Genomic DNA, 24183 nt, shown 5'->3' with positions numbered 1-24183 from the left:
TCTCAACAGAGGAGAAGATGATATATGATTTATGCACTTTTATATATTTAAAATGATCCCTAGCTAATAAGCCTTATATGCCTTAATACATTATAATTGCCCTATAGAAAAATAAATGACAACACCTTTGACAACAAAATTGAAAACACCTTAAATATTTTATTTATAAAAAAAAAACTTATGGCAGAGCATGAATAGTTTTCTCTTGAAAGATTATTTTAATATCAAAGGTCAGCATGTTATTAGGTTACAGAGTGCCTCACCCAGTTCTTAATGATTAATTTACTGTTCAGTAAAACAAAAAGTTAAAGAGTATGTTTTAGGTTCATGGATCAAGTATTTAATGTTGATTCTACACCAGGGGTCTTCAACAGGGTGTCTGGGACCCCTAGGGGGTCCTCAGAGTTACTGCAGGGGGTCCACCAAATCTTTGTGTGATATGGACTTTATTTATTTAATTATTTTACATTAACCACTTGAACCCGCACATCCCTATTCTGGGGGGAACATTAGCCGAAAATAGCAGATCTACAAGCTCACAACGCATTGCATACGTGTTGTGAGCTTGTAGATCGGCTAGATTCGGCGAAGAGGTTTGGTGTACAGTACCAAGCCAAAGGTCAAGTTTATAAAGTATTGAGGGTTTAAGTCATTAAATGTCTGACATTTAACATGAATCCAATATGTAGTGGGGGGGGGGGGTCTTTTACTTGGACAATGGTTATATTAACACTATTCTACAAAGTACAGAGAGTACAGAGAAATATAAGAAATGTAAGCATAAATACATGTTTAGTCATTTATGTTTTCCGATTCCTTCATTTTACATTGACTCTTTCACCTAAAATCTGATGGATAAAATGTCCATAATGTTGTGTTGTTTTGTTTTGTTTTGTTCTGTTTATGATGCAGAGATCAATATTTAATGTCGGTTTTCAATTAAACAGTTGCAGTGTCTCTGGTCAAGAAACAACCAAGATCCTGGGGAAGCTCTTCTTTGAAGCAGCAAAACGGGAAGAAGAAACAGGAGAGAAGATTCTGGAATTGTTGTATTCTGTGTGTAATTACGAAACATTCCCCCTCATTCATAATTATATTTACAAAAATAAGGATCAGTGTGATGTACTACTGGACCTATACTCCTATGTGAAGAACTATGAGAATCAAACAGGCAGAAGTGTTCTTCCAGCATTACAACCAGTTTACCAGTCAGCTCCTACAGTCTGGTCCATAGACCTCTCAAAGAGAAAGGTCTCCCTCCTCCTAGAGGTGATGAAACTCCAACCAGAGAAGAAGAAACCAGTAGTGCTGTGGGGCTGGTCAGATGAAGAGAGTGAAGTGAGGATCTTCCTTCAGTGTCTACCCTACATCTCACAACTCAGGTAGCTGGAATTATGTTGTAATTTTACATCATTACATTTGACATTTCAGTAATTAAAGGTGACGTAATTGATACTTTTTAAAATGTAAGTGTTAAATAGCTCCTTGTTATTATAGTAATCATACAGTGTTTGTTCAGTAACAGGTCTCCCTGTCTCTCAAGCTCTTTAATGAAAAAAATATGTTCAGGTTGGGATACCAATTTCATCCAATCAGGAGAGAGAACTCATACAGGATACAGGATAAACTATTGAAATGTAAAGTACTGAAGCAACTAAATTATCAGACTACATTGTAAGTGGAACACTATAAAATTGAAGCTGATAAATGGGTTCTCTCTCCTGATTGGATGAAATTGGCCACCCACCTCAAAATGTATTTTCTGTTTGTTAAAGAGCTGGAGAGATGGAGAGACCTCTGTTTCTGAATAAACACTCTATAGCAATGATTACTATCACAATATAGATCTATTTAACACTGTTACTGAACAAACACTCTATAGCAATGATTACTATCACAATATAGATCTATTTAACACTGTTACTGAACAAACACTCTATAGTAATGATTACTATCACAATATAGATCTATTTAACACTGTTTCTGAACAAACACTATAGTAATGATTACTATCACAATATAGAGCTATTTAACACTGTTACTGAACACACTCTATAGCAATGATTACTATCACAATATAGAGCTATTTAACACTGTTACTGAACATACACTCTATAGTAATGATTACTATCACCATATAGAGCTATTTAACACTGTTACTGAACAAACACTCTATAGCAATGATTACTATCACAATATAGAGCTATTAAACACTGTTACTGAACAAACACTCTATAGCAATGATTACTATCACAATATAGAGCTATTAAACTCTGTTACTGAACAAACACTCTATAGCAATGATTACTATCACAATATAGAGCTATTTAACACTGTTACTGAACACACACTCTATAGCAATGATTACTATCACAATATAGAGCTATTTAACACTGTTACTGAACAAACACTATAGCCATGATTACTATCACAATATAGAGCTATTTAACACTGTTACTGAACAAACACTCTATAGCAATGATTACTATCACAATATAGAGCTATTTAACACTGTTACTGAACAAACACTCTATAGCAATGATTACTATCACAATATAGAGCTATTTAACACTGTTACTGAACAAACACTCTATAGCAATGATTACTATCACAATATAGAGCTATTAAACACTGTTACTGAACAAACACTCTATAGCAATGATTACTATCACAATATAGAGCTATTTAACACTGTTACTGAACAAACACTCTATAGCAATGATTACTATCACGATATAGAGCTATTTAACACTGTTACTGAACAAACACTCTATAGCAATGATTACTATCACAATATAGAGCTATTTAACACTGTTACTGAACAAACACTCTATAGCAATGATTACTATCACAATATAGAGCTATTTAACACTGTTACTGAACAAACACTCTATAGCAATGATTACTATCACAATATAGAGTTATTTAACACTGTTACTGAACAAACACTCTATAGCAATGATTACTATCACAATATAGAGCTATTTAACACTGTTACTGAACAAACACTCTATCTATAGCAATGATTACTATCACAATATAGAGCTATTTAACACTGTTACTGAACAAACACTCTATAGCAATGATTACTATCACAATATAGAGCTATTTAACACTGTTACTGAACAAACACTCTATAGCAATGATTACTATCACAATATAGAGCTATTAAACACTGTTACTGAACAAACACTCTATAGCAATGATTACTATCACAATATAGAGCTATTTAACACTGTTACTGAACAAACACTATAGCAATGATTACTATCACAATATAGAGCTATTAAACACTGTTACTGAACAAACACTCTATAGCAATGATTACTATCACAATATAGAGCTATTAAACACTGTTACTGAACAAACACTCTATAGCAATGATTACTATCACAATATAGAGCTATTTAACACTGTTACTGAACAAACACTATAGCAATGATTACTATCACAATATAGAGCTATTAAACACTGTTACTGAACAAACACTCTATAGCAATGATTACTATCACAATATAGAGCTATTAAACACTGTTACTGAACAAACACTCTATAGCAATGATTACTATCACAATATAGAGCTATTTAACACTGTTACTGAACAAACACTCTATAGTAATGATTACTATCACAATATAGAGCTATTTAACACTGTTACTGAACAAACACTCTATAGCAATGATTACTATCACAATATAGAGCTATTTAACACTGTTACTGAACAAACACTCTATATCAATGATTACTATCACAATATAGAGCTATTTAACACTGTTACTGAACAAACACTCTATAGCAATGATTACTATCACAATATAGATCTATTTAACACTGTTACTGAACAAACACTCTAGCAATGATTACTATCACAATATAGAGCTATTTAACACTGTTACTGAACAAACACTCTATAGTAATGATTACTATCACAATATAGAACTTTAACCTTTTAACAACAAACCTTCTATTGTAATCAAAAAGTATCACTTTCTGTACAGCACCTTTAAAGGTAGTGTAAGTGATACTTTTTGTGAAAATAAGTGTTAAATGGCTCTATAGCAACAACAAACAGCGATCTCCCCATCTCTCCAACTCTTTAGTAAACATTAATACATTTTAAAGGTCAGGATACTCATTTGATCCATTCAGGACGCGAACTGCTTTTCTACCCCTGATGTCAGTAGCGGGGGGCGGGGTCGAGGAGAGCCTGGCGAGTTGGGGCTCTCCCCACAACATGATTTACGATTCTGTGCCTATGTACATAACTCGGGACGGGGCTGAGTAGGCTCAAGCGAACTTCGCAACGTTCAGCACGGCAACTGGTGGTGCTTCTCGTGGCTCAAGTTCGCTTGAGACTGCTCCCCTCCATCGCAGTCCAAAACTATACTTTATCGGCGGAAAAAAGTAGTCTGTGGTTGTTGGAAAAATTTGTGTCGATAGAGGGAGTCGATCCCAGGAGCTGTGGATTAGGAGTCTAGTGATTAACGAGGCGAGCCACTGAGGCAGGTGCTTAGATTGGGTATTCGGGCTGTATTATAATGTGACAACGCCCACCGTTCCCCACTCTTCTAATGTAGAGCGAAAGAAGTACGGGGCCCTACTGGGCCCTACTGGGCGAGGCTACTGAGACGGGGGTAGAATTAAGGCTGCACGGATTCAGGACAGAGAACTCACAGGATAAACACTAAACATGTGAAACTAGAAGTGATGAAAAAAACACACATTTGGAACTGGAACACTATACAATTTAAGCTCTTTCCCGATTGGATGGAATTGGGATGCTGAACTGAAAATGAATGTTCAGTTTATAAAAGAGCTGGAGAGACAGAGAGACCCCTGTTACTGAACACACACTGTATAGTCTATATAGCAATGATTATTATCACAATATAGAGCTTAAACATTTTAAAAAAACTTACGGCAGAGCATGAATAGTTTTCTCTTGACATATTATTTTAATATCAAAATGCAGCTACTGTATACATGTTGACCATTCTGGATGACATTAATAACATGCTGACCTCGTTTTCACATGAGGTCAGTATGTTATTAGTTAGGTTACAGAGTGCCACACCCAGTTCTTAATGATTCATTTACTGTTCAGTAAAACAAAGTAAAAGAGTATGTTTTAGGTTCATGGATCAAGTATTTAATGTTGATTCTACACCAGGGGTCTTCAACAGGGTGTCCGGGACCCCTAGGGGGTCCTCAGAGTTACTGCAGGGGGTCCACCAAATCTTTGTGTGATAGGGACTTTATTTGTTTTATTTTTACATTAACCACTTGAACCCACGCATCCCTATTCTGGGAGGAACATTAGCCGGATATAGCAGATCTACAAGCTCACAGCACGTCACACACATGTTGTGAGCTTGTAGATCGGCTAGATTCAGTGAAGAGGTTTGGTGTTCAGTGTAAAAAGAGCAGACCAAGTAAAGTACCAAGCCAAGGGTCAGGTTTACACAGTATTGAGGGTTTAAGTCATTAAATGTGTGAAAACACACATTTAACATGAATCCAATGTGTAGTGGGGGGGAGGAGGGGGGGGGGGGTCCCTGGGGGGGGGTCCCTGCTTCATCTCTCTCAGCTAAGTGGTCCTTGGCCTGAAAAACATTGAAGACCCTGATCTACACTACAGGTTTACTGTCAGAATCAAACAGGACAGATTTATGATGAATATTAATGTTGGAGCAGCTTGTAATGTGTTGTGAACAGGATCAGTAGACTAGCAGCATACAGTAGGTCCAACAGGTCAGCCAGGTCATTGACAGACCACAGATATAGAGTCACTGATCATTTATTTAACAGAAGATAATGTAAACATCCACCATGTGAATTCAATTCCAATTGGTTACATTTGTACGCTCTCAGAGTCACAAATGGATAAATTAACACTCAGGATTTTGATATATATGTCGAGGTCACCATCCCAAGTGGGCACATGTGCAGCCATGTGTAGCCTCTATGGAATATTAACTCATTGACTGCCAGAGTTAAAAGTAACATCATCTACTATGGCTGCACTTGCCAGTGATTCCGAGCGTTTTCACTAATCCTTGAAAAATCATAGAATATTTTTTTTCACAACGATCCACCCGCCGATCGCTTCATAAGACGTAGTGGGGTCTCGTAGAATCTGAGAAAAATAAATTGTGCCAACGCGATAATCCATTCTATAGTTATGGTCAGTTGAATGTGGCTTTTTTTGCTAAAAAGCAACAAAAAGCTGAGAAAATGATTTTTTTTAACTCCTATAATACTAAACAAAACCAGCTCTGTTTTGTTTTTGTCATGTGATCTTTTCCTTGGACAATGGTTCTACTAACACTATTCAACAAAGTACAGAGAGTACAGAGAAATATAAGGAATTTGAGCATAAATACATATTTATATTTAGTAATTTATGTTTTCTCATTCTTTCGTTTTACATTGAGTCTTTCACCTAAAATCTTTTTTGTTCTGTTTATGATGCAGAGATCCATGTTTCATGTTGGTTTTCATTTAAACTGTTGCAGTGTCGCTGATCCATGGTCAGGAACGTCAGAACCAGCCAAGATCCTGGGGAAGCTCATCTGTGAAGCAGCAGAACAGGAAGAAGAAACAGGAGACAAGATTCTGGAATTATTGTCTTCTGTGTGTAATTATGACACATTCCCCATTATTGATTATTTTGGTGACAAGAAGAAGGATCAATGTGCTCTACTACTGGACCTATACTCCTATGTGAAGAACTATGAGACTCAAACAGGCAGAAGTGTTCTTCCAGCATTCCAACCAGTTTACCAGTCAGTTCCTACAGTCTGGTCCATAGACCTCTCAGAGAGAAAGGTCTCCCTCCTCCTAGAGGTGATGAAACTCCAACCAGAGAAGAAACCAGTAGAGCTGACAGGCTGGTCAGATGAAGAGAGTGAAGTGAGGATCTTCCTTCAGTGTCTACCCTACATCTCAGAGCTCAGGTAGCTGGAATTATGTTATAATTTTACCTCAATACATTTGACATTTTGTTAATTAAGTGTTAAATAGCTCTATGTTATCATAGTAATCATAGAGTGTTTGTTCAGTAACAGGAGTCTCCCTGTTTGTCAAGCTCTTTAATAAACAACATATTTCCAATTTGGGATACCAATTTCATCCAATCAGGAGAGAGAACTCATACAGGATAAACAATTGAAATGTAAAGTACTGAAACAACATTTTCAAACAAAATTGTAAGTGGAACACTATAAAATTGAAGCTGATAAATGGGTTCTCTCTCCTGATTGGATGAAATTGGCCACCCACCTCAAAATGTATTTTCTGTTACTAAAGAGCTGGAGAGATGGAGAGACCTCTGTTACTGAACAAACACTTTATAGCAATAATTAATCACAATATAGAACTTTTTAACTAAAAACGTTGTATTGTAATCAAAAAGTATCACTTTCTGTACAGCACCTTTAAAGGTAGTGTAAGTGATACTTTTTGTGAATATAATGTAAATGGTTTTATAGCAACAACAATCACTAACAGAGGTCTCGCCATCTCTCCAGCTCTTTAATAAACATTAATACATTTTAAAGGTCAGGATACTCATTTGATCCATTCAGGACAGAGAACTCACAGGATAAACACTAAACAAGTGAAACAGGAAGTGATGAGACAGAAAACACACTCAATTTGGAACTGGAACATTATAAAATTTAAGCTCTTTCCTGATTGAATGGAATTGGGATGCTGAACTGGAAATGTATTTTCTGTTTCTTAGAGAGACAGGGAGACCCATGTTACTGAATACACTGTATAGTCTATATAGCAATGATTATTATCACAATATAGAGCTTAAACCTTTTAAAAAATAACTTCCTTTTTTACAAAAAATATCACTTACAGCTCCTTTAAGAGCATGAATAGTTTTCTCTTGAAATATTATTTTAATATCAAAGGTCAGCATGTTATTAGTTAGGTTACAGAGTGTCTCACCCACTTCTTAATGATTAATTTACTGTTCAGTAAAACAAAGTAAAAGAGTATGTTTTAGGTTCATGGATCAAGTATTTAATGTTGATTCTACACCAGGGGTCTTCAACAGGGTGTCCAGGACCCCTAGGGGGTCCCCATAGTTACTGCAGGGGGTCCACCAAATCTTTGTGTGATATGGACTTTATTTTTTATTTTTAAACTTGAACCCGCGCATCCCTATTCTGGGGGGAGCATTAGCCGAAAATAGCAGATCTACAAGCTTGTAGATCGGCTAGATTCGGTGAAGAGGTTTGGTGTAGAGTGTAAAAAGAGAAGACCAAGTAAAGTACCAAGCCAAAGGTCAAGTTTACAAAGTATTGAGGGTTTAAGTCATTAAAAGTCTCTCAGAGCATCTCAGAATGCTCTCAGAGTCACAAATGGCTAGATTAACACTCAGGATTTTAATGTATAGTCGTGGTCAGCGTCCCAAGTGGCCACATGTGCAGCCCTGTGTAGCCTATGGACTATTATGGAATTATAACAAAGTGAGAGTTTTCTTTCTTAATACAAAGCTGTGCAGCATATCCAGAATAGAAGCAAAGTGTTGAGAGGATAAGAGACCGTATATGCAATAAGTATTTGCGATGGATAATGCAATCCAACCATAAACAAGAATACAATCAAAGAGAATACATGAATCACTTAGAGAATACATCATCTCTGTATTATACTGCAGTCTATGTGTGTAAACATGATTCAATGCTGAGTTGTGTGTTAACATCATTGTTATCAGGACAGCAGAGTGTTGTGGTCTTTTCCTAGGACAATGGTTACACTAGCACTAGTCAACAAATTACCGAGAGTACATTAAGCATGATCAGCTGATTTATTCATTTTACATTGAGTCTTTCACATAAACTCTGATGGATACAGTGTCTGTCATTGTTTGGTTCTGTTTATGATGCAGAGATCAATATTTCATGTTGGTTTTCATTTAAACAGTTGCAGTGTCGATGATCAAGAAACAACCAAGATCCTGGGGAAGCTCTTCTGTGAAGCAGCAGAACAGGAAGAAGAAACAGGAGAGAAGATTCTGGAATTGTTGTATTCTGTGTGTAATTATGAAACATTCCCCTTTATTGACTGGGAGGATGATGAAGACAGGAAGCATCAATGTTCTCTACTACTGGACCTATACTCCTATGTGAAGAACTATGAGACTCAAACAGGCAGAAGTGTTCTTCCGGCATTACAACCAGTTTACCAGTCAGTTCCTACAGTCTGGTCCATAGACCTCTCAGAGAGAAAGGTCTCCCTCCTCCTAGAGGTGATGAAACTCCAACCAGAGAAGAAACCAGTAGAGCTGAGAGGCTGGTCAGATGAAGAGAGTGAAGTGAGGATCTTCCTTCAGTGTCTACCCTACATCTCACAACTCAGGTTAATGTGTTTTCTTTAATTTAATGTTTGTTTACACATAACACCCATCTCACTAGTTTTTTTTCCTTGAATATAATGAGGTATGATTAACCTATTAAAACTGGGAAAGCATCTGTCATTTTAGATTTTAGTTATATTTATGTCGCTAAAATCTTTCTTAATACATTACAAAAAGCTGTGCAGCATGTCCATGATAGAGACAAAGTGCATAGAGAACAAGAGACTGTATATGCAATAAGTATATGATATGGATAATGCAACCCAATCAGCAAGAATACAATCAGAGAATACATGAATCACTCAGAGAATACATCATCTCTGTATTATACTACAGTATATGTGTGTAAACATGATTCAATGCTGAGTTGTGTGTTAACATCATTGTTATCAGGACAGCAGAGTGTTGTGGTCTTTTCCTAGGACAATGGTTACACTAGCATTAGTCAACAAATTACAGAGAGTACATTAAGCATGATAAGCTGATTTCTTCATTTTACATTGAGTCTTTCACATAAACTCTGATGGATACAGTGTCTGTCATTGTTTGGTTCTGTTTATGATACAGAGATCAATATTTCATGTTGGTTATCATTTAAACTGTTGCAGTGTCGATGCTCAAGAAACAACCAAGATCCTGGGGAAGCTCTTCTGTGAAGCAGCAGAACAGGAAGAAGAAACAGGAGAGAAGATTCTGGAATTGTTGTCTTCTGTGTGTAATTATGAAACATTCCACTTTATTGACTGGTTTGATGATGATAATGAAGAAGAAGACAGGAAGTATCAATGTTCTCTACTACTGGACCTATACTCCTATGTGAAGAACTATGAGACTCAAACAGGCAGAAGTGTTCTTCCAGCATTACAACCAGTTTACCAGTCAGTTCCTACAGTCTGGTCCATAGACCTCTCAGAGAGAAAGGCCTCCCTCCTCCTAGAGGTGATGAAACTCCAACCAGAGAAGAAACCAGTAGAGCTGAGAGGCTGGTCAGATGAAGAGAGTGAAGTGAGGATCTTCCTTCAGTGTCTACCCTACATCTCACAACTCAGGTAACTGGGATTATGTTTGAATAATTTTACCTCATTTCATTTAAAAGTGTAATTAATTAAATTAAATTGAAAGAAAATGACTGTAGCTCCCACAAAGGTGTTTAAAAAAAAACTTTATTTCTTTTGGAGTATTTAGGTAGTATGTTATGGTTTCATGGATCATGTTTTTATGTGAATTCTTCTTATTTTGTATAATTACAGGTTTACTTCTCAGAATCAAACAGAGGACACATTTCTGCTGAATCTGTGTGTGCAAGCAGCTCTTCATGAGGGGTTAATCACACAAACAATAGAGGAAGTGTTTTCACTGTCTGAATGTTGGGATCACAAATCTGACTTCCTCCTAGACCTGTACTCTCATGTCAAAGACTATGAGACTCAAACAGGCAGAAGTGTTCTTCCAGCATTACAACCAGTTTACCAGTCAGCTCCTACAGTCTGGACCATAGACCTCTCAGAGAGAAAGGTCTCCCTCCTCCTAGAGGTGATGAAACTCCAACCAGAGAAGAAACCAGTACAGCTGACAGGCTGGTCAGATGAAGAGAGTGAAGTGAGGATCTTCCTTCAGTGTCTACCCTACATCTCACAGCTCAGGTTAATGTGTTTCCTTTATTTTAATGTTTGTCTACACATAACACCATCATACTAGTTGTTTTGTTCGTTTTGTTTGAATATATTGAGGTATGATAGATTAACCCATTAAAACTGGGAACGCTTCTGTGTCATTTTAGATTGTATCTATATTTATATCAACAGAAAACTCTTAGGATTTAGAGCAGTGGTTTAGAACAGTAGTTCTCACAAATAGCAGATATACAAGCTCACAGAGTGTCACTTTGTGCCGCGCTGCGAGCTTCTACATCTGCTATTTTTGAAAAATCCTGAAAGTGTTTGAAAAATGTTATATAATTTAGCACTTTTTAACACAAATCCTCTCTTCTTGAAGGGTCACCGACACAAAACATTTTCAGATAGGGGGTCCACGGCCAATTACATATCATTTTGGGGGGTCCTTGGCACAAAAAGGTTGAGAACCATTGATTTAGAAGGCATTTGTAGAATCTTCCTCAGGTCTTAATGGGTTAAAGACCTCTTATGAATGTATTTATTTATTAGGACAGATTATGTGTAACTCTTGTTACTTTTCCTAGCATCTATAAGGTGATAATATCTGTCTTCATATCTTGGTTATTCTTTATGTACTCTTGTGCATTAACTACTTTTAACCTGGTGTCCTTCTGTTGGGAATGTCATTATAGGCAAACATTTTCCAAAATAGCAAACATAGCAGATCCACACACAACGTGATGCATTGTAAGCTTGTAGATCGTCTTTTTCCACAATGTGGCACCGTCAAATTACAAAGTTTAAAATAGGGCTGAAGTGGTTCAAAGGAATTGATTATTTGTAACTCTTGTGACTTCATCCCAGCATCAAATGATACATTATCTGTCTTCATAGCTTGGTTCATTCTTTATGATAGTTTTAGAAGTTAAATATATCATACATTTAAAGTTTTTTTCACCAATGTATCTTTAACCTTAAATGGATACAGTGTCTATTATTATTTGGTTCTGTTTATGATGCAGAGATCAATATTTCATGTTGGTTTTCATTTAAATTGTTGCAGTGTCTATGCTCAAGAAACAACCAAGTTCCTGGGGAAGCTCTTCTGTGAAGCAGCAGAACAGGAAGAAGAAACAGGAGAGAAGATTCTGCAATTGTTGTCTTCTGTGTGTAATTACAAAACATTCCCCCTTATTGACTGGCGTGATGATTGGAAACACAGGAAGCATCAATGTGCTGTGTTACTGGACCTATACTCCTATGTGAAGAACTATGAGACTCAAACAGGCAGAAGTGTGCTTCCAGCATTACAACCAGTTTACCAGTCAGTTCCTACAGTCTGGTCCATAGACCTCTCAGAGAGAAAGGTCTCCCTCCTCCTAGAGGTGATGAAACTCCAACCAGAGAAGAAGAAACCAGTAGAGCTGAGAGGCTGGTCAGATGAAGAGAGTGAAGTGAGGATCTTCCTTCAGTGTCTACCCTACATCTCACAGCTCAGGTTAATGTGTTTTATTTCATTTAATGTTTGTCTACGTATAAAAGCTATCTCAACATATTTATTTATTTATTCACATTTTCAAAACATTTCAAAAATAGCAGATCTACAGGGTCACAACACATCTTGGAGTGACGATGTGTTGTGAGCTTGTAGATCGGCTATTTTCATAGCACGACATCGTCAATGACGAAGTATGAAATAGGGCGGAAGTCGATCTTCCTTCAGTGTCTACACTAACTACTAAACCTTACAGCTCAGGTTAATGTTGTGTGTGTTAATGTATTTGTCTATGTATAAGCAATGTCATTCTCAACAGAGGAGAAGATGATATATGATTTATGCACTTTTATATATTTAAAATGATCCCTAGCTAATAAGCCTTATATGCCTTAATACATTATAATTGCCCTATAGAAAAATAAATGACAACACCTTTGACAACAAAATTGAAAACACCTTAAATATTTTATTTATAAAAAAAAAACTTATGGCAGAGCATGAATAGTTTTCTCTTGAAAGATTATTTTAATATCAAAGGTCAGCATGTTATTAGGTTACAGAGTGCCTCACCCAGTTCTTAATGATTAATTTACTGTTCAGTAAAACAAAAAGTTAAAGAGTATGTTTTAGGTTCATGGATCAAGTATTTAATGTTGATTCTACACCAGGGGTCTTCAACAGGGTGTCTGGGACCCCTAGGGGGTCCTCAGAGTTACTGCAGGGGGTCCACCAAATCTTTGTGTGATATGGACTTTATTTATTTAATTATTTTACATTAACCACTTGAACCCGCACATCCCTATTCTGGGGGGAACATTAGCCGAAAATAGCAGATCTACAAGCTCACAACGCATTGCATACGTGTTGTGAGCTTGTAGATCGGCTAGATTCGGCGAAGAGGTTTGGTGTACAGTACCAAGCCAAAGGTCAAGTTTATAAAGTATTGAGGGTTTAAGTCATTAAATGTCTGACATTTAACATGAATCCAATATGTAGTGGGGGGGGGGGGTCTTTTACTTGGACAATGGTTATATTAACACTATTCTACAAAGTACAGAGAGTACAGAGAAATATAAGAAATGTAAGCATAAATACATGTTTAGTCATTTATGTTTTCCGATTCCTTCATTTTACATTGACTCTTTCACCTAAAATCTGATGGATAAAATGTCCATAATGTTGTGTTGTTTTGTTTTGTTTTGTTCTGTTTATGATGCAGAGATCAATATTTAATGTCGGTTTTCAATTAAACAGTTGCAGTGTCTCTGGTCAAGAAACAACCAAGATCCTGGGGAAGCTCTTCTTTGAAGCAGCAAAACGGGAAGAAGAAACAGGAGAGAAGATTCTGGAATTGTTGTATTCTGTGTGTAATTACGAAACATTCCCCCTCATTCATAATTATATTTACAAAAATAAGGATCAGTGTGATGTACTACTGGACCTATACTCCTATGTGAAGAACTATGAGAATCAAACAGGCAGAAGTGTTCTTCCAGCATTACAACCAGTTTACCAGTCAGCTCCTACAGTCTGGTCCATAGACCTCTCAAAGAGAAAGGTCTCCCTCCTCCTAGAGGTGATGAAACTCCAACCAGAGAAGAAGAAACCAGTAGTGCTGTGGGGCTGGTCAGATGAAGAGAGTGAAGTGAGGATCTTCCTTCAGTGTCTACCCTACATCTCACAACTCAGGTAGCTGGAATTATGTTGTAATTTTACATCATTACATTTGACATTTCAGTAATTAAAGGTGACGTAATTGATACTTTTTAAAATGTAAGTGTTAAATAGCTCCTTGTTATTATAGTAATCATACAGTGTTTGTTCAGTAACAGGTCTCCCTGTCTCTCAAGCTCTTTAATGAAAAAAATATGTTCAGGTTGGGATACCAATTTCATCCAATCAGGAGAGAGAACTCATACAGGATACAGGATAAACTATTGAAATGTAAAGTACTGAAGCAACTAAATTATCAGACTACATTGTAAGTGGAACACTATAAAATTGAAGCTGATAAATGGGTTCTCTCTCCTGATTGGATGAAATTGGCCACCCACCTCAAAATGTATTTTCTGTTTGTTAAAGAGCTGGAGAGATGGAGAGACCTCTGTTTCTGAATAAACACTCTATAGCAATGATTACTATCACAATATAGATCTATTTAACACTGTTACTGAACAAACACTCTATAGCAATGATTACTATCACAATATAGATCTATTTAACACTGTTACTGAACAAACACTCTATAGTAATGATTACTATCACAATATAGATCTATTTAACACTGTTTCTGAACAAACACTATAGTAATGATTACTATCACAATATAGAGCTATTTAACACTGTTACTGAACACACTCTATAGCAATGATTACTATCACAATATAGAGCTATTTAACACTGTTACTGAACATACACTCTATAGTAATGATTACTATCACCATATAGAGCTATTTAACACTGTTACTGAACAAACACTCTATAGCAATGATTACTATCACAATATAGAGCTATTAAACACTGTTACTGAACAAACACTCTATAGCAATGATTACTATCACAATATAGAGCTATTAAACTCTGTTACTGAACAAACACTCTATAGCAATGATTACTATCACAATATAGAGCTATTTAACACTGTTACTGAACACACACTCTATAGCAATGATTACTATCACAATATAGAGCTATTTAACACTGTTACTGAACAAACACTATAGCCATGATTACTATCACAATATAGAGCTATTTAACACTGTTACTGAACAAACACTCTATAGCAATGATTACTATCACAATATAGAGCTATTTAACACTGTTACTGAACAAACACTCTATAGCAATGATTACTATCACAATATAGAGCTATTTAACACTGTTACTGAACAAACACTCTATAGCAATGATTACTATCACAATATAGAGCTATTAAACACTGTTACTGAACAAACACTCTATAGCAATGATTACTATCACAATATAGAGCTATTTAACACTGTTACTGAACAAACACTCTATAGCAATGATTACTATCACGATATAGAGCTATTTAACACTGTTACTGAACAAACACTCTATAGCAATGATTACTATCACAATATAGAGCTATTTAACACTGTTACTGAACAAACACTCTATAGCAATGATTACTATCACAATATAGAGCTATTTAACACTGTTACTGAACAAACACTCTATAGCAATGATTACTATCACAATATAGAGTTATTTAACACTGTTACTGAACAAACACTCTATAGCAATGATTACTATCACAATATAGAGCTATTTAACACTGTTACTGAACAAACACTCTATCTATAGCAATGATTACTATCACAATATAGAGCTATTTAACACTGTTACTGAACAAACACTCTATAGCAATGATTACTATCACAATATAGAGCTATTTAACACTGTTACTGAACAAACACTCTATAGCAATGATTACTATCACAATATAGAGCTATTAAACACTGTTACTGAACAAACACTCTATAGCAATGATTACTATCACAATATAGAGCTATTTAACACTGTTACTGAACAAACACTATAGCAATGATTACTATCACAATATAGAGCTATTAAACACTGTTACTGAACAAACACTCTATAGCAATGATTACTATCACAATATAGAGCTATTAAACACTGTTACTGAACAAACACTCTATAGCAATGATTACTATCACAATATAGAGCTATTTAACACTGTTACTGAACAAACACTATAGCAATGATTACTATCACAATATAGAGCTATTAAACACTGTTACTGAACAAACACTCTATAGCAATGATTACTATCACAATATAGAGCTATTAAACACTGTTACTGAACAAACACTCTATAGCAATGATTACTATCACAATATAGAGCTATTTAACACTGTTACTGAACAAACACTCTATAGTAATGATTACTATCACAATATAGAGCTATTTAACACTGTTACTGAACAAACACTCTATAGCAATGATTACTATCACAATATAGAGCTATTTAACACTGTTACTGAACAAACACTCTATATCAATGATTACTATCACAATATAGAGCTATTTAACACTGTTACTGAACAAACACTCTATAGCAATGATTACTATCACAATATAGATCTATTTAACACTGTTACTGAACAAACACTCTAGCAATGATTACTATCACAATATAGAGCTATTTAACACTGTTACTGAACAAACACTCTATAGTAATGATTACTATCACAATATAGAACTTTAACCTTTTAACAACAAACCTTCTATTGTAATCAAAAAGTATCACTTTCTGTACAGCACCTTTAAAGGTAGTGTAAGTGATACTTTTTGTGAAAATAAGTGTTAAATGGCTCTATAGCAACAACAAACAGCGATCTCCCCATCTCTCCAACTCTTTAGTAAACATTAATACATTTTAAAGGTCAGGATACTCATTTGATCCATTCAGGACGCGAACTGCTTTTCTACCCCTGATGTCAGTAGCGGGGGGCGGGGTCGAGGAGAGCCTGGCGAGTTGGGGCTCTCCCCACAACATGATTTACGATTCTGTGCCTATGTACATAACTCGGGACGGGGCTGAGTAGGCTCAAGCGAACTTCGCAACGTTCAGCACGGCAACTGGTGGTGCTTCTCGTGGCTCAAGTTCGCTTGAGACTGCTCCCCTCCATCGCAGTCCAAAACTATACTTTATCGGCGGAAAAAAGTAGTCTGTGGTTGTTGGAAAAATTTGTGTCGATAGAGGGAGTCGATCCCAGGAGCTGTGGATTAGGAGTCTAGTGATTAACGAGGCGAGCCACTGAGGCAGGTGCTTAGATTGGGTATTCGGGCTGTATTATAATGTGACAACGCCCACCGTTCCCCACTCTTCTAATGTAGAGCGAAAGAAGTACGGGGCCCTACTGGGCCCTACTGGGCGAGGCTACTGAGACGGGGGTAGAATTAAGGCTGCACGGATTCAGGACAGAGAACTCACAGGATAAACACTAAACATGTGAAACTAGAAGTGATGAAAAAAACACACATTTGGAACTGGAACACTATACAATTTAAGCTCTTTCCCGATTGGATGGAATTGGGATGCTGAACTGAAAATGAATGTTCAGTTTATAAAAGAGCTGGAGAGACAGAGAGACCCCTGTTACTGAACACACACTGTATAGTCTATATAGCAATGATTATTATCACAATATAGAGCTTAAACATTTTAAAAAAACTTACGGCAGAGCATGAATAGTTTTCTCTTGACATATTATTTTAATATCAAAATGCAGCTACTGTATACATGTTGACCATTCTGGATGACATTAATAACATGCTGACCTCGTTTTCACATGAGGTCAGTATGTTATTAGTTAGGTTACAGAGTGCCACACCCAGTTCTTAATGATTCATTTACTGTTCAGTAAAACAAAGTAAAAGAGTATGTTTTAGGTTCATGGATCAAGTATTTAATGTTGATTCTACACCAGGGGTCTTCAACAGGGTGTCCGGGACCCCTAGGGGGTCCTCAGAGTTACTGCAGGGGGTCCACCAAATCTTTGTGTGATAGGGACTTTATTTGTTTTATTTTTACATTAACCACTTGAACCCACGCATCCCTATTCTGGGAGGAACATTAGCCGGATATAGCAGATCTACAAGCTCACAGCACGTCACACACATGTTGTGAGCTTGTAGATCGGCTAGATTCAGTGAAGAGGTTTGGTGTTCAGTGTAAAAAGAGCAGACCAAGTAAAGTACCAAGCCAAGGGTCAGGTTTACACAGTATTGAGGGTTTAAGTCATTAAATGTGTGAAAACACACATTTAACATGAATCCAATGTGTAGTGGGGGGGAGGAGGGGGGGGGGGGTCCCTGGGGGGGGGTCCCTGCTTCATCTCTCTCAGCTAAGTGGTCCTTGGCCTGAAAAACATTGAAGACCCTGATCTACACTACAGGTTTACTGTCAGAATCAAACAGGACAGATTTATGATGAATATTAATGTTGGAGCAGCTTGTAATGTGTTGTGAACAGGATCAGTAGACTAGCAGCATACAGTAGGTCCAACAGGTCAGCCAGGTCATTGACAGACCACAGATATAGAGTCACTGATCATTTATTTAACAGAAGATAATGTAAACATCCACCATGTGAATTCAATTCCAATTGGTTACATTTGTACGCTCTCAGAGTCACAAATGGATAAATTAACACTCAGGATTTTGATATATATGTCGAGGTCACCATCCCAAGTGGGCACATGTGCAGCCATGTGTAGCCTCTATGGAATATTAACTCATTGACTGCCAGAGTTAAAAGTAACATCATCTACTATGGCTGCACTTGCCAGTGATTCCGAGCGTTTTCACTAATCCTTGAAAAATCATAGAATATTTTTTTTCACAACGATCCACCCGCCGATCGCTTCATAAGACGTAGTGGGGTCTCGTAGAATCTGAGAAAAATAAATTGTGCCAACGCGATAATCCATTCTATAGTTATGGTCAGTTGAATGTGGCTTTTTTTGCTAAAAAGCAACAAAAAGCTGAGAAAATGATTTTTTTTAACTCCTATAATACTAAACAAAACCAGCTCTGTTTTGTTTTTGTCATGTGATCTTTTCCTTGGACAATGGTTCTACTAACACTATTCAACAAAGTACAGAGAGTACAGAGAAATATAAGGAATTTGAGCATAAATACATATTTATATTTAGTAATTTATGTTTTCTCATTCTTTCGTTTTACATTGAGTCTTTCACCTAAAATCTTTTTTGTTCTGTTTATGATGCAGAGATCCATGTTTCATGTTGGTTTTCATTTAAACTGTTGCAGTGTCGCTGATCCATGGTCAGGAACGTCAGAACCAGCCAAGATCCTGGGGAAGCTCATCTGTGAAGCAGCAGAACAGGAAGAAGAAACAGGAGACAAGATTCTGGAATTATTGTCTTCTGTGTGTAATTATGACACATTCCCCATTATTGATTATTTTGGTGACAAGAAGAAGGATCAATGTGCTCTACTACTGGACCTATACTCCTATGTGAAGAACTATGAGACTCAAACAGGCAGAAGTGTTCTTCCAGCATTCCAACCAGTTTACCAGTCAGTTCCTACAGTCTGGTCCATAGACCTCTCAGAGAGAAAGGTCTCCCTCCTCCTAGAGGTGATGAAACTCCAACCAGAGAAGAAACCAGTAGAGCTGACAGGCTGGTCAGATGAAGAGAGTGAAGTGAGGATCTTCCTTCAGTGTCTACCCTACATCTCAGAGCTCAGGTAGCTGGAATTATGTTATAATTTTACCTCAATACATTTGACATTTTGTTAATTAAGTGTTAAATAGCTCTATGTTATCATAGTAATCATAGAGTGTTTGTTCAGTAACAGGAGTCTCCCTGTTTGTCAAGCTCTTTAATAAACAACATATTTCCAATTTGGGATACCAATTTCATCCAATCAGGAGAGAGAACTCATACAGGATAAACAATTGAAATGTAAAGTACTGAAACAACATTTTCAAACAAAATTGTAAGTGGAACACTATAAAATTGAAGCTGATAAATGGGTTCTCTCTCCTGATTGGATGAAATTGGCCACCCACCTCAAAATGTATTTTCTGTTACTAAAGAGCTGGAGAGATGGAGAGACCTCTGTTACTGAACAAACACTTTATAGCAATAATTAATCACAATATAGAACTTTTTAACTAAAAACGTTGTATTGTAATCAAAAAGTATCACTTTCTGTACAGCACCTTTAAAGGTAGTGTAAGTGATACTTTTTGTGAATATAATGTAAATGGTTTTATAGCAACAACAATCACTAACAGAGGTCTCGCCATCTCTCCAGCTCTTTAATAAACATTAATACATTTTAAAGGTCAGGATACTCATTTGATCCATTCAGGACAGAGAACTCACAGGATAAACACTAAACAAGTGAAACAGGAAGTGATGAGACAGAAAACACACTCAATTTGGAACTGGAACATTATAAAATTTAAGCTCTTTCCTGATTGAATGGAATTGGGATGCTGAACTGGAAATGTATTTTCTGTTTCTTAGAGAGACAGGGAGACCCATGTTACTGAATACACTGTATAGTCTATATAGCAATGATTATTATCACAATATAGAGCTTAAACCTTTTAAAAAATAACTTCCTTTTTTACAAAAAATATCACTTACAGCTCCTTTAAGAGCATGAATAGTTTTCTCTTGAAATATTATTTTAATATCAAAGGTCAGCATGTTATTAGTTAGGTTACAGAGTGTCTCACCCACTTCTTAATGATTAATTTACTGTTCAGTAAAACAAAGTAAAAGAGTATGTTTTAGGTTCATGGATCAAGTATTTAATGTTGATTCTACACCAGGGGTCTTCAACAGGGTGTCCAGGACCCCTAGGGGGTCCCCATAGTTACTGCAGGGGGTCCACCAAATCTTTGTGTGATATGGACTTTATTTTTTATTTTTAAACTTGAACCCGCGCATCCCTATTCTGGGGGGAGCATTAGCCGAAAATAGCAGATCTACAAGCTTGTAGATCGGCTAGATTCGGTGAAGAGGTTTGGTGTAGAGTGTAAAAAGAGAAGACCAAGTAAAGTACCAAGCCAAAGGTCAAGTTTACAAAGTATTGAGGGTTTAAGTCATTAAAAGTCTCTCAGAGCATCTCAGAATGCTCTCAGAGTCACAAATGGCTAGATTAACACTCAGGATTTTAATGTATAGTCGTGGTCAGCGTCCCAAGTGGCCACATGTGCAGCCCTGTGTAGCCTATGGACTATTATGGAATTATAACAAAGTGAGAGTTTTCTTTCTTAATACAAAGCTGTGCAGCATATCCAGAATAGAAGCAAAGTGTTGAGAGGATAAGAGACCGTATATGCAATAAGTATTTGCGATGGATAATGCAATCCAACCATAAACAAGAATACAATCAAAGAGAATACATGAATCACTTAGAGAATACATCATCTCTGTATTATACTGCAGTCTATGTGTGTAAACATGATTCAATGCTGAGTTGTGTGTTAACATCATTGTTATCAGGACAGCAGAGTGTTGTGGTCTTTTCCTAGGACAATGGTTACACTAGCACTAGTCAACAAATTACCGAGAGTACATTAAGCATGATCAGCTGATTTATTCATTTTACATTGAGTCTTTCACATAAACTCTGATGGATACAGTGTCTGTCATTGTTTGGTTCTGTTTATGATGCAGAGATCAATATTTCATGTTGGTTTTCATTTAAACAGTTGCAGTGTCGATGATCAAGAAACAACCAAGATCCTGGGGAAGCTCTTCTGTGAAGCAGCAGAACAGGAAGAAGAAACAGGAGAGAAGATTCTGGAATTGTTGTATTCTGTGTGTAATTATGAAACATTCCCCTTTATTGACTGGGAGGATGATGAAGACAGGAAGCATCAATGTTCTCTACTACTGGACCTATACTCCTATGTGAAGAACTATGAGACTCAAACAGGCAGAAGTGTTCTTCCGGCATTACAACCAGTTTACCAGTCAGTTCCTACAGTCTGGTCCATAGACCTCTCAGAGAGAAAGGTCTCCCTCCTCCTAGAGGTGATGAAACTCCAACCAGAGAAGAAACCAGTAGAGCTGAGAGGCTGGTCAGATGAAGAGAGTGAAGTGAGGATCTTCCTTCAGTGTCTACCCTACATCTCACAACTCAGGTTAATGTGTTTTCTTTAATTTAATGTTTGTTTACACATAACACCCATCTCACTAGTTTTTTTTCCTTGAATATAATGAGGTATGATTAACCTATTAAAACTGGGAAAGCATCTGTCATTTTAGATTTTAGTTATATTTATGTCGCTAAAATCTTTCTTAATACATTACAAAAAGCTGTGCAGCATGTCCATGATAGAGACAAAGTGCATAGAGAACAAGAGACTGTATATGCAATAAGTATATGATATGGATAATGCAACCCAATCAGCAAGAATACAATCAGAGAATACATGAATCACTCAGAGAATACATCATCTCTGTATTATACTACAGTATATGTGTGTAAACATGATTCAATGCTGAGTTGTGTGTTAACATCATTGTTATCAGGACAGCAGAGTGTTGTGGTCTTTTCCTAGGACAATGGTTACACTAGCATTAGTCAACAAATTACAGAGAGTACATTAAGCATGATAAGCTGATTTCTTCATTTTACATTGAGTCTTTCACATAAACTCTGATGGATACAGTGTCTGTCATTGTTTGGTTCTGTTTATGATACAGAGATCAATATTTCATGTTGGTTATCATTTAAACTGTTGCAGTGTCGATGCTCAAGAAACAACCAAGATCCTGGGGAAGCTCTTCTGTGAAGCAGCAGAACAGGAAGAAGAAACAGGAGAGAAGATTCTGGAATTGTTGTCTTCTGTGTGTAATTATGAAACATTCCACTTTATTGACTGGTTTGATGATGATAATGAAGAAGAAGACAGGAAGTATCAATGTTCTCTACTACTGGACCTATACTCCTATGTGAAGAACTATGAGACTCAAACAGGCAGAAGTGTTCTTCCAGCATTACAACCAGTTTACCAGTCAGTTCCTACAGTCTGGTCCATAGACCTCTCAGAGAGAAAGGCCTCCCTCCTCCTAGAGGTGATGAAACTCCAACCAGAGAAGAAACCAGTAGAGCTGAGAGGCTGGTCAGATGAAGAGAGTGAAGTGAGGATCTTCCTTCAGTGTCTACCCTACATCTCACAACTCAGGTAACTGGGATTATGTTTGAATAATTTTACCTCATTTCATTTAAAAGTGTAATTAATTAAATTAAATTGAAAGAAAATGACTGTAGCTCCCACAAAGGTGTTTAAAAAAAAACTTTATTTCTTTTGGAGTATTTAGGTAGTATGTTATGGTTTCATGGATCATGTTTTTATGTGAATTCTTCTTATTTTGTATAATTACAGGTTTACTTCTCAGAATCAAACAGAGGACACATTTCTGCTGAATCTGTGTGTGCAAGCAGCTCTTCATGAGGGGTTAATCACACAAACAATAGAGGAAGTGTTTTCACTGTCTGAATGTTGGGATCACAAATCTGACTTCCTCCTAGACCTGTACTCTCATGTCAAAGACTATGAGACTCAAACAGGCAGAAGTGTTCTTCCAGCATTACAACCAGTTTACCAGTCAGCTCCTACAGTCTGGACCATAGACCTCTCAGAGAGAAAGGTCTCCCTCCTCCTAGAGGTGATGAAACTCCAACCAGAGAAGAAACCAGTACAGCTGACAGGCTGGTCAGATGAAGAGAGTGAAGTGAGGATCTTCCTTCAGTGTCTACCCTACATCTCACAGCTCAGGTTAATGTGTTTCCTTTATTTTAATGTTTGTCTACACATAACACCATCATACTAGTTGTTTTGTTCGTTTTGTTTGAATATATTGAGGTATGATAGATTAACCCATTAAAACTGGGAACGCTTCTGTGTCATTTTAGATTGTATCTATATTTATATCAACAGAAAACTCTTAGGATTTAGAGCAGTGGTTTAGAACAGTAGTTCTCACAAATAGCAGATATACAAGCTCACAGAGTGTCACTTTGTGCCGCGCTGCGAGCTTCTACATCTGCTATTTTTGAAAAATCCTGAAAGTGTTTGAAAAATGTTATATAATTTAGCACTTTTTAACACAAATCCTCTCTTCTTGAAGGGTCACCGACACAAAACATTT

The 24183-nt window shown here is 36.7% G+C and overlaps 1 protein-coding gene across 1 annotated transcript in view; it reads left to right on the top strand.

Annotated features, from left to right (window-relative positions):
* LOC308079711 (uncharacterized protein) overlaps positions 1 to 24183 on the top strand; it is a 107994-nt gene that overhangs the window by 75138 nt on the left and 8673 nt on the right. The window contains exons 11-21 of the mRNA XM_080421272.1: positions 948 to 1382; positions 6516 to 6956; positions 8941 to 9375; positions 9982 to 10422; positions 10624 to 11016; positions 12053 to 12487; positions 13742 to 14176; positions 19310 to 19750; positions 21735 to 22169; positions 22776 to 23216; positions 23418 to 23810. Coding sequence (XP_080277398.1) covers positions 948 to 1382; positions 6516 to 6956; positions 8941 to 9375; positions 9982 to 10422; positions 10624 to 11016; positions 12053 to 12487; positions 13742 to 14176; positions 19310 to 19750; positions 21735 to 22169; positions 22776 to 23216; positions 23418 to 23810 — 4725 coding nt within the window. The remainder of the gene's footprint in view (positions 1 to 947; positions 1383 to 6515; positions 6957 to 8940; positions 9376 to 9981; positions 10423 to 10623; positions 11017 to 12052; positions 12488 to 13741; positions 14177 to 19309; positions 19751 to 21734; positions 22170 to 22775; positions 23217 to 23417; positions 23811 to 24183) is intronic.

This window comes from Gymnoscopelus braueri (assembly GCF_963280865.1).
Source record: "Gymnoscopelus braueri genome assembly, chromosome: 23".
Classification (NCBI taxonomy): domain Eukaryota; kingdom Metazoa; phylum Chordata; class Actinopteri; order Myctophiformes; family Myctophidae; genus Gymnoscopelus; species Gymnoscopelus braueri.
This window is presented reverse-complemented; position numbering and strand designations above follow the sequence as displayed.